This window comes from Lepidochelys kempii, chromosome 11 (assembly GCF_965140285.1).
Source record: "Lepidochelys kempii isolate rLepKem1 chromosome 11, rLepKem1.hap1, whole genome shotgun sequence".
NCBI lineage: Eukaryota > Metazoa > Chordata > Testudines > Cheloniidae > Lepidochelys > Lepidochelys kempii.
In genome coordinates this window covers 13,307,846-13,320,126 of record NC_136390.1, presented here as the reverse complement: position 1 = coordinate 13,320,126, position 12,281 = coordinate 13,307,846, and the positions used below count along the sequence as shown (strand labels likewise).

General features: G+C 41.1%; 1 protein-coding gene across 1 annotated transcript in view; it reads left to right on the top strand.

The window, feature by feature from the left end:
* The window catches only part of OSBPL11 (oxysterol binding protein like 11), a 72,528-nt gene that overhangs the window by 38,927 nt on the left and 21,320 nt on the right, over positions 1-12,281 (top strand). The window contains exons 6-7 of the mRNA XM_073305184.2: positions 2,167-2,365; positions 11,564-11,709. Of these exons, the coding sequence (XP_073161285.1) occupies positions 2,167-2,365; positions 11,564-11,709 (345 nt within the window). The remainder of the gene's footprint in view (positions 1-2,166; positions 2,366-11,563; positions 11,710-12,281) is intronic.

Sequence of the window (12,281 nt, the reverse complement as noted above, 5' to 3'; positions counted from 1 at the left end):
ATATGGCAAGTGTACTTTTTGGACTGGTTGATAGTTTTGAACTGAGTGGGAACTGTTGTTGTATATGAACCTGGTTGAGTGAGGGAAAGTTTTAGAATCCTTGAAAGAATGCTCTGTTTTTAAGAGTAGATATGTCTGGGCGATTTAAGTACTCTCCTGTGAATGCTTTCACTGTGTTGAGTGCAGCTGTTCTCATTCCGCTTGCATGGCGACAGGAGAGGTTTCATGATTGGCTGGCTATTTTGTGTACGCTTCTTCATCCCATTGAGATAATAGAGAGGTTGGGTGGCATAAGCTAGAATAGACTAATAAAGGCTGAGAGACATAACCTGAAGCTATCCTGTGACTTTATTTTCCAGCTTTGCAAACTATGAATCTTTTTGAGGCAGCGATGGTCTCTTCGTATATGTTTGTACAGTACCTAGCACAAATGGGACTCCAGTCCTAGCTTGGGGTCTTTAGGTACTACTACAGTGCAAACAAATGAGGAAGACTCCCAGAGAGCTTATGTGTATGTGTTGTTCATTGGTTTCAGAGAAACAGCCGTGTTAGTCTGTATTCACAAAAAGAAAAGGAGTGCTGTAGCTCACGAAAGCTTATGCTCAAATAAATTGGTTAGTCTCTAAGGTGCCACAAGTACTCCTTTTCTTTTTGTTGTTTGTTGGTTAGTTAAGCACCTCGATGGCATGATTGATCCTGAAATCTAGTTTGCAGCATTACTCTGCACAGGACAGTTGAAAAGCTCACATGTAAGACATTTAGAGAACACTGTGACAAGAAGAGGTGGATTTGACATGTGTATTATAGAGTACCTGGTGTTAGGTAGTCTGTTGTTGGCAAAAGACATAGTAATATAGTGTTACCAAATAATACTGTGAGCTTGTCAAACAATCTTTGTGATTTGCTGATGTACAATATTGTTTAAACATTTCTCTGAAATCTAAAACCAGCTGCCTAGTAGAGACTCTGTATTAGGAGGCTGATAGAAAACAGAGTGAAAGGATACTGTCAAAGTAGGTAAACTGAAAACCTAACCAGCCCGTTTGAAATCAAACACGTGCATGAATGTGACACAAGCACATGCAAGAAAATCTTTTTCCTTTGCCTGTCAGTTCTATTTTTGTGTTCAGGCAGTTAACAGAAATTTGTAAGAATCCAGAGAGCAGCAGGATTCTTCTTAGTATTCCATTTGTTGCCTCTACCCAGGAAGAGAGAGAGTACCTGTGATCACAAAAAACCTGTGCAATATTTTGTCTGAGTGATTTTTTTTCACCTACAAATTGTTTTCAGTTTTCCCAACACTATACTGTGTATGAATGCATGTGCCTTTTTTAGGCTTCACTGCAAAATGTAGGACCAGTAGTTAGTCACTGTTGTAGCTTCACTGATGGTAGCTATAGAGCAGGCTGTAGAGTTGAACGTGTTGTCTAACCTTGCTCTGGGGGAAGGAGCAGCATGGGAAGAACAGGGGAGGGGAGAGGGAGGAAATCCACTGACTACAGGAAGGCTGTTTTTCAACCTATCATGCATATTTTACATATGTATATTGTGATGTAAGTTTGAGCCAAACTGTCTGTGTAATTTAGTGCCTGACCCTTTAAGGAACTGAATACATCCTGTCCTGTAAGGTACTGAGCACCCTTACCCATCCCATTGATTCCACAAGATACTGTGTCAGCTTCCATGTTCTTAGAGCTGTGAGCTTGCTACTGTGTTCTATATAAAGCATGGTTTTCAGTGTTGTATGTATGTATCAACCAAGCATGGAGAGCACTCAGCACTTAAGATTAATATGTTTGGATTTCTTTTTCACTTTGTAAAATCGTCTTGATATATTCTCTCACTGTGTAACTATAATACAATAAATACCATGGACTGCATGGGACTTGTGGCATGCATTTTGTGGAGGGTTTATTGAGGGCACAGCACAGAAATGTGTTAAACTGTAAAAGAAAAATATAAATTCATCTTTAACCATACATTTTAGGTGACAAGATGTACTTTTATTTTTGACACATATAAAACTAATTCTTATTAATTCTTTGGGACTTATATTAAGTTTGTAATATTCTTCAGGGTTGTCTGTTTGCGAAGCACTTCAGTATAGCTGTATACCACAAAAATGTCTATCCTCTTCTCTGACACCAGCACTGTTTTGTTTGGTAGATGATGTCTCAGGCTGAGGGACAGCAGAGAGACTTGATTAGAAACATAGAATGCCTTCCTGCCTCTGGTCACCTTACATCCTTGGATCCAGACCTGTTAATGCTGAAAGCAACTTCCATGGCCACTATGAACTGCTTAAATGACTGCTTCCATATTCTCCAACTACAACATGCATCGCAGCAGAAGGGATCATTACCAGGTAGGTCATGGATTAAGGTAAAGGTCTACATTCTGTGTGACAGAAGCATAAAGCCTAGAATTAATTGATTTTAATTGAAATGCTGATTCTACTGAATTTATCTTCCTGTGGGTTGGTTATCCCAAAACTGCCTTCTGCAAGGTTTCTTTCACCTTCTTCTGAAGCAGCCTCTGGTAGAGACTTGGTACCGGGTTAGTTGGATCACTAGTCTGATTCAGTATGGCAGTTATTATGTTCCTGCATGATTACCTTTTTTTTTAGGGCAGGTTGTCTCTAGTCCTGAAGCAATCGCATAGGTGGTGGGAAGTGTAACTCTCCAGTTTTTGTGACCACAGTAGTGCTGTCAGGACTCTCCCTTCTTATGTGAATAGTGGGGTGGAGATCAGGCAAAGGTGTTGCTCCAGCCCATGTTCATCTCCAGGCATGAGGTGTGGGGTGCAACTTACTCTTTTTCCCGGGAAAGGGATGAACTGGAGAGATGTGACTGAGTCACAGTCCTTTCTACTGCTCTTCTTGGGGAGGCATGGCTACATGCTGCTCTCCACACAGTACTAAGACTAAAGGCTCAGTCTAGCCCCTTGTTTCATAGAATCCTAGAATATCAGGGTTGGAAGGGACCTCAGGAGGTCATCTAGTCCAACCTCCTGCTCAAAGCAGGACCAATCCCCAACTAAATTTATCCCAGCCAGGGCTTTGTCAAGTCTGACCTTAAAAACTTCTAAGGAAGGAGATTCCACCACCTCCCTAGGTAACACATTCCAGTGTTTCACCGCCCTCCTAGTGAAAGTTTTTTCCTAATATCCAACCTAAGCCTCCCCCACTGCAACTTGAGACCATTACTCCTCATTCTGTCATCCACTACCTCTGAGAACAGTCTAGATCCATCCTCTTTGGAACCCCCTTTCAGGTAGTTGAAAGCAGCTATCAAATACCCCTCATTCTTCTCTTCTGCAGACTAAACAATCCCAGTTCCCTCAGCCTCTCCTCATAAGTCATGTGTTCCAGTCCCCTAATCATTTTTGTTGCCCTCCTCTGGACGTTTTCCAATTTTTCCCACATCCTTCTTGTAGTGTGGGGCCCAAAACTGGACACAGTACTCCAGATGAGGCCTCACCAATGTCGAATAGAGGAGAACGATCACGTCCCTCGATCTGCTGGCAATGCCCCTACTTATACATCCCAAAATGCCATTGGCCTTCTTGGCAACAAGGGCACACTGCTGACTCATATCCAGCTTCTCTTCCATTGTAACCCCTAGGTCCTTTTCTGCAGAACTGCTGCCTAGCCATTCGGTCTCTAGTCTGTAGTGGTGCATAGGTTTGTTGAGCCAGAGGTGTTCATGGTGGCTTATAGACCATTAAATTGACAGGAGCAGTTGGTGGATATTTATTTTCAAATGTCGCCTGGTGGTGGGAATCATGGAACCTTCCCATTACCTTTGATTCCTTCTACATCTTTCAGCAGAAGCCCTTTAAAGCTAATTTGTCATTTCCTTTCTCAGCCATTAGTGTTCTCAAGACATTTCAGATTCCCTAAAATTAATTTAAAAAAAAACCAAACACACTCAAAATCATACTATCATAGGACTGGGAGGGACCTCGAGAGGTCATCAAGTCCAGTCCACTGCACTCGTGGCAGGACTAAGTATTATCTATACCATTGCTAACAGGTTTGTGTCTAACCTGCTCTTAAAAATCTCCAATAACAGAGATTCCACAACCTCCTTAGGCAATTTATTCTGGATCTTAACCACCCTGACAGGAAGCTTTTCCTTATGTCCAACCTAAACCTCTCTTGCTGCAATTTAAGCCTATTGCTTCTTGTCCTATCCTCAGCGGTTAAGAAAAAACATATTTTTCTTCCTCCTCCGTGTAACAACCTTTTACATACTTGAAAGTTATCATGTCCCCTCTTTCTTCTCTTTTTCCAGACTAAACAAACCCAATTTTTTTCAGTCTTCCCTCATAGGTCATGTTTTCTAGACTTTAATAATTTTTGTAGCTCTTCTCTGGACTCTCTCTAAGGACTCCACGTCCTTCATGAAATGTGGCACCCAGACCTGGACACAATACTCCAGTTGAGGCCTAATCAGCTCGGAGTAGAGCAGAAGAATTACCTCTCGTGTCTTGCTTACCACACTCCTGCTAATACATCCCAGAAGGATGTTCACTTTTTCATTTAGTTTGTGGTCCACTATGACTCCCAGATCCCTTTCCGCAGTACTCCTTCCTAGGCAGTCATTTCAGTTGCACACACACAAAATGGGATTGTTCCTTCCTAAATGGAGTACTTTGCATTTGTCCTTATTGAATTTCATCCTATTTACTTCAGACCAGTTCTCCAATTTGTCCAGATCATTTTGAGTTTTAATCCTATTCTCTAAAGCACTTGTAACCCCTCCCAGCTTGGTATCATCCACAAACTTTATAAGTGTACTCTGTATGCCATTATCTAAATCATTGATGAAGGTATTGAACAGAACCAGAACCAGACCCAGAACTGATCCCTGCGGGATCCCACTCATTATGCCCTTCCAGCATGACTGTGAACCACTGATAACTGCTCTCTGGGAACGGTTTTCCAACCAGTTTTGCACTCACCTTATAGTAGTTCCATCGAGGTTGCATTTTCCCTGATATGCATTGTTATAAATCAGAATGTTAGCTGATCAAAGCAAAAGATTAAGAACAGTATTTAATATATACCTATTTAATGCAAAAAAATCTTAATGACAAATTATTTTGTAGTTAAGATTAGGATTACTGTTGTGGCTCAGACTTTGTCAAAACTTGTTGCTCTCATTTCAGCGTGCCTCTTCTTTCACAAGGTATCACAACGTGCGGTAACATGCAGTTACATTTATACAGCTGCTTTTCGTTTTCAAGGATCTCAGAGCATGTTATTGTGCATGCAGCACCACAAAAATGAGGCTACCTCTGGGGTGTAGCATAGGTGCCGACTCCATGGGTGCTCCGGGGCTGGAGCACTGATGGGGAAAAATTAGTGGGTGCTCTGCACCCACTGGCAGCCAAGCTCCCCTCACCCCACCCCCCAACCCCTCTACATCCGCCCCCTACCCTGAGTGCTCCGCCTACCTCCCAGCGCTTCCTGCCCGGCCACTGTCAAACAGCTGTTTGGCAATGTTAGCACACTCTGGGGAGGGAGGGGGAGGAGCATGACTGTGGGACACTCAGGGGAGGAGGTGAGGTTGGGGCGGGGATTTGGGGAAGGAGTTGGAATAGGGGCATGGAGGGGGCGGGTTGGGGCGGAGACTTTGGGGAAGGGGAGAGAAGACATAGGGTGGAGCCTCATGGAAGGGGTGGAGTTGGGGGCGAGGCTGGGAGTAGAGCGGGGATCGAGCAATCACGGGAAAGGCACCTGTGGGTTTGGCTGGAACCAATATGTGCATAGCATGCTTGACAGCAGTGATGATGGAGGCAAAATTTTATGGGCTTGGAAATTCTTTGGGGCATGAACTGTGTCAGGGGTTTTGAAAAACATAATTTTCTTCTGTTTGGGTTTAAAAAAAAAAAGAGAAATTGCTCCAGTGAATTCTATCACTGTTCTATTTTAGAACTTTAGTGTCACTCTGAAGTAGTGACATGAACATAGCCTATATTTTTTAAAATTTTACACTACAAACATTAAGTTCTAATTCTAGGCCTTGTCTATGCACAAGCTTTCACCGTTCAAGTTTGTATGTGGCTACTCCTACTTTGATTTAGCTTAATCCAGTTTTTACAGGAATAGTAGATAAGGGACGTTAAGCTATGCGCCTTTTTGAGGCAGAAATCATCTTATCGGAAACTTCAGATTGGGTTGAATATAAAATTACCCTGTCTCTTAAATTAGAGAAGATGATCCCTGTTGAGGTTACAGGGACAAACCATCCCGATGAGTCGAAAGAATAGTAAATATGGCAGGCGACCAACTTGGCTTAATGGTGAAATCCTAGCGGATCTTAAACATAAAAAAGAAGCTTACAAGAAGTGGAAGGTTGGACATATGACCAGGGAAGAGTATAAAAATATTGCTCGGGCATGTAGGAATGTTATCAGGAGGGCCAAATCGCACCTGGAGCTGCAGCTAGCCAGAGATGTCAAGAGTAACAAGAAGGGTTTCTTCAGGTATGTTGGCAACAAGAAGAAAGCCAAGGAATGTGTGGGCCCCTTACTGAATGAGGGAGGCAACCTAGTGACAGAGGATGTGGAAAAAGCTAATGTACTCAATGCTTTTTTTGCCTCTGTCTTCACGAACAAGGTCAGCTCCCAGACTGCTGCGCTGGGCATCACAAAATGCGGAAGAGATGGCCAGCCCTCTGTGGAGATAGAGGCGGTTAGGGACTATTTAGAAAAGCTGGACGTGCACAAGTCCATGGGGCCGGACGAGTTGCATCCGAGAGTGCTGAAGGAATTGGCGGCTGTGATTGCAGAGCCACTGGCCATTATCTTTGAAAACTCGTGGCGAACCGGGGAAGTCCCGGATGACTGGAAAAAGGCTAATGTAGTGCCAATCTTTAAAAAAGGGAAGAAGGAGGATCCTGGGAACTACAGGCCAGTCAGCCTCACCTCAGTCCCTGGAAAAATCATGGAGCAGGTCCTCAAAGAATCAATCCTGAAGCACTTGCATGAGAGGAAAGTGATCAGGAACAGCCAGCATGGATTCACCAAGGGAAGGTCATGCCTGACTAATCTAATCGCCTTTTATGATGAGATTACTGGTTCTGTGGATGAAGGGAAAGCAGTGGATGTATTGTTTCTTGACTTTAGCAAAGCTTTTGACACGGTCTCCCATAGTATTCTTGTCAGCAAGTTAAGGAAGTATGGGCTGGATGAATGCACCATAAGGTGGGTAGAAAGCTGGCTAAATTGTCGGGCTCAACGGGTAGTGATCAATGGCTCCATGTCTAGTTGGCAGCCGGTATCAAGTGGAGTGCCCCAGGGGTCGGTCCTGGGGCCGGTTTTATTCAATATCTTCATAAATGATCTGGAGGATGGTGTGGATTGCACTCTCAGCAAATTTGCGGATGATACTAAACTGGGAGGAGTGGTAGATACGCTGGAGGGGAGGGATAGGATACAGAAGGACCTAGACCAATTGGAAGATTGGGCCAAAAGGAATCTGATGAGGTTCAATAAGGATAAGTGCAGGGTCCTGCACTTAGGACGGAAGAACCCAATGCACAGCTACAGACTAGGGACCGAATGGCTAGGCAGCAGTTCTGCGGAAAAGGACCTAGGGGTGACAGTGGACGAGAAGCTGGATATGAGTCAGCAGTGTGCCCTTGTTGCCAAGAAGGCCAATGGCATTTTGGGATGTATAAGTAGGGGCATAGCGAGCAGATCGAGGGACGTGATCGTTCCCCTCTATTCGACATTGGTGAGGCCTCATCTGGAGTACTGTGTCCAGTTTTGGGCCCCACACTTCAAGAAGGATGTGGATAAATTGGAGAGAGTCCAGCGAAGGGCAACAAAAATGATTAGGGGACTGGAACACATGAGTTATGAGGAGAGGCTGAGGGAGCTGGGATTGTTTAGCCTGCAGAAGAGAAGAATGAGGGGGGATTTTATAGCTGCTTTCAACTACCTGAAAGGGGGTTCCAAAGAGGATGGCTCTAGACTGTTCTCAATGGTAGCAGATGACAGAACGAGGAGTAATGGTCTCAAGTTGCAGTGGGGGAGGTTTAGATTGGATATTAGGAAAAACTTTTTCACTAAGAGGGTGGTGAAACACTGGAATGCGTTACCTAGGGAGGTGGTAGAATCTCCTTCCTTAGAGGTTTTTAAGGTCAGGCTTGACAAAGCCCTGGCTGGGATGATTTAACTGGGAATTGGTCCTGCTTTGAGCAGGGGGTTGGACTAGATGACCTTCTGGGGTCCCTTCCAACCCTGATATTCTATGATTCTATGATTTCTTCAAGTAGTAATTGTTATGGAACAATATGCTGTGCCTGTGTGTGCACAGAGCATGTGTTTGTCTCTAATTGTTCATTTTCATGCAAGCAGATGTTTACCAGAACTGTTTTCACTTAATTTGTGCACATTTGAATATGTGCCTTTTCCTTTTGTGAGTCTCTTTATACATTAATATGTTAATTTTAGTATATCTATTGGGTGTTTTTGTGTTCGTAAAAGCTTTTAAGGAAGCAAATGGTTTCTACTGAATAGCTACAATTATACCAGCCTCTTGATGATGATTGTAATAAGCTAGTGAAGTTACTTACATGATGGGAATATATTAAAGGTATTGTAGTATGTTTTGCATTATGTATATTTTGAGATTCCCAGCTATGCTGAACTGTTTTTTGCAACAAGAACTGATGAATTGTACAGTAATAATTTTTTTTTAGCGCTCTTTAAACAAAAATTAGACGATGTGGTTTTAAACAACTACATTGTAGGGGTAAACCATCTTTGTGCCTTTATAACTTCAAGGTTTAATTTTTAAGATGGAAATTTGAAAGGTGCTTGTCCAAAACTTTGACTCTTTTTGTGGCTTTAACTTACAACAAACTAAAAAACCCACTGTACTTGGGAAAATTGTTTCCTGTTAAAAAGCAGCTACTGCATGCAGATTAACTATTTCTCATACAAAATAAGATTTTTAATATAAGGGGCTGGAGATACTGATTAAACCTTCAAGTGCAGATTGGCCAAAGAGCAGAAGGGCTTTCTCTTAGTTCTTAATCTTGTGTACTGCTAATGTTAGAAAATTTGGAGCCGTTACAGTTCCAGGGGGAGATCTGGGAGAAGTGCAGTCCCATTTGGACCACTTGAATTACAGCATTTTATATGCATCTTTGTGGAGAAGCTGTAATCTGTGAATTGTTTTTTGGTGGTCTTAAAAATCACTGAACAGGAAAAAGTTGAACAGTGATGTAGGTTGGTGTGCATGTTTTTTCTTCTTTAAAAATATCATTCAGAACTTTCATGGTATATTGCCTATCAGGTGCCAAGGCTAACAACGCCACAATAAGAGTAACAAATCAATGAAAAGTCACTAGAATTCTTTACAAATATAGTTTGTGTGGAAACAAACACTGCCCAAGAGAACCATCCTTAATCATGAAATATTTTAGGAGCCCGTGGGAAGAACTGAAGATGGGAGCAGTGCATGTGATTTTTCTCACAAAATCCAGAAGGAAGGAAAAGCCTGGAAGTGGGTACAAAAGAATGCCTGTATGGCAGGTATAGAGAAAAAGGGTTGCAATTCTTTAAGCATTGGAATGTCAGCTTTGATGAAAGCCTATTTGGATTGGATGGCCTCCACTTAACTAAGAGGGGTACTGACCTGAATTGCAGAGTCTTTAGGCAAGCTTTAAAACTTGTTTATGGAAGGTTAAGGATTTCTTGCTTAACCCAAATGATCTGTTACAGACTTTTGACATACAAATTAAGGTGAGGATGAAGTTCCTAAATAAAAGATGGAAAGATTTAGAAAATAATAAAAGCTTTAGAAAGATAAGCTGGATGGTCTAATAGGCCATTTCCTACTGTAACTTCTTTGATTAGATGAAGAAGACTAAATGTGTCAGCATGTCTAATGCTAGAAATGCAGGATATAACAAACTAGAAGTGATACTAAATAGACAAAGACCTACTGGGTGTGTATAACTGAGTAGTGCAGAAGAGGTGGAAAACGTACTTAAAAGCAAGATACAATTTGATAGCTAAGAACTGGATAATAATAATCTCATCTGGCCTTGGTATCTATGAATCTGTGAATGTGGTGGTATATGTCTTGAGTTAGAATACAAGGAATACAAGTTAGATATGACAGTGGGCATCTGCTACACACCCTCAGGACTGAACGAGAGTATGAACAAAAAAATGCTTGGACCTACTGTCAAGGTGAACTGCAAATCACAAGATATTTTAATTGTTAAGTTTGAGAATGTGTAGGTTATTGGAAGGCTTCAAACTGTTGACCTGAATTCTGCAAAATACAGAATTTGTTTATTCTATCCTGTCAATTAACATGCTGAAAGTATAATTTCTGACACAAAAAAGATTGACAGACTGATGAGAGATTACTGTTTATCTAGATGCTAATGCAAGCAATGGTAATATTCTTCTTGTTTCCATGAAGATTAAATCTTGCCACACAAAGCTGAGTTTTACTACTGAGTCCAGGCAAAACTGTTTAGCTAAGATATTTTAGACAACTCTATCACACAAACAGTGGCTTTGGAACAGTTTTTCTAGTGGGGGTTCTGAAAGCCATTGAACAAAACTGTAAACCCTGTAAATGATGGAAACCACTTCAAGCCGAGGGGGGGTGCCTCGCCCCTAGTTCCAGCACCCATGCACACAAGTTGCCCTCATAAAAAGGCTACTCCATTTTTCTGATCCTCCTTTACATGAAACCTCCTTTACATTTCTATCTTCTATAAGGATAGAAATGTCCAATATGTTGGTTTTTTTTCCTGAACTTCCCTAATTTCTTTTAATTTACCTAAATGCAGAATACGGAATTATGGACAGAAGATTCCAAGTTGTTACTAATTCTTTTGCTTCTGGGTTCGTGTTATAGCCAGAATGTTTCTGTCTCGTAACATTTGTATGTGTTTTTAATAGAACTTTATTGGTGTCTACTGTACATTAGCCTTTGAAATAAAATGGAACATTTTCATTATTGATGAGGAATTGTATCCATTCTGATAGACTAGCTGAGAGTAACTAGACACTTGAATCATTAAATTAGTGGGTGATAGCTTTCCAGGTACTGCTGCTATCTCTTTGAGCGGCTATTATTTATTCATCATAGCATGTTGTTCCTTCAACTGAGAAAAGACAAGTACTTTTTCCAGAGGAAACAATGCCAAAATATAGTTTTGTTTTAGATTTCTGAAACTGACAGAAGTTTGAGAATGAGCTATTGCTCCCATTTCTTTAATTGGTGCAAAAACTTATCCAAGTGGTTACATAACATTCCAGTTAGATTGGGTTCTTTTTCTAGTGTCTGATTACACCTTTTATAACATTATCTTATTCTCCAGTACAAGTTGCATATATTACAGCCGCCCAATCACATTGCTCATGCTAATGATCAAAGAAGGTGTTGTCCTGGTGCACTCACCTTGTTTTTTGAACAAGGTTAACTGCTTGCAGCTTTTTCAAAAAGTGCTTACTCGAAAACATCTTTTATTGAACTCCCAGAGTATGAATAAGTTTCAGCGCACACTTTCTTTTGCTTCAGGGACAACGATCAGTTGGTTGGAACCAAAGATATCTTTGTCAAACCATTTCAGAAATGGAGCAGCTCAAAATTTTTCATCAGAGCCAAACAAGCCAGCATCTGTCATAGAGGAGCAGTCTGTGCCAGAGCCCTGCCATCTAACAAGGGTAAGGTAATGTGACAGCCCAAGTTCTATGAGGAATGTTTTTGCTTGCAGGATTATCTGCAGATATTTAGCAATATTTTTATACAGTGAAGGTTCCCCCCCGTACAGACATTTGAGTAGAAAAAGGAGGACCACTTCTGAATTAAATGTTTTGTTGGTTTGTAGACAAGTCTGTCTTTTTCTAGTAAACAGCTGCAGGGTGAAATATGAATGAAATGTGTTAAGAGGTATGGGGAAGGCGCAAATTAAAGCATCAGTTTAAAATATTTAAATGTACACATTATTCCAGTTAGTGTCATTTTAATATTAGAAATCAGTGTGCAGTGAATAAATTGGATTTTTCCAAGTATTTACAGTATAAACTACTTTTGAAAATTGCTCAGCAGAGGGTAGATGAGCGAAATTAGTTGTTAGAAAAATGTAATATCATCTAGGAAAATAAGTTATAAAATACTTCTATTTCAATCTTTATATTGAAAAAACTAATCACTTCAGAGCAGTTAAAAAGATGTTGAATTCTGTTGTGTTTTCAGTACTCTAAATTATCAATTATTTTGAAGTGCAAAAACATTC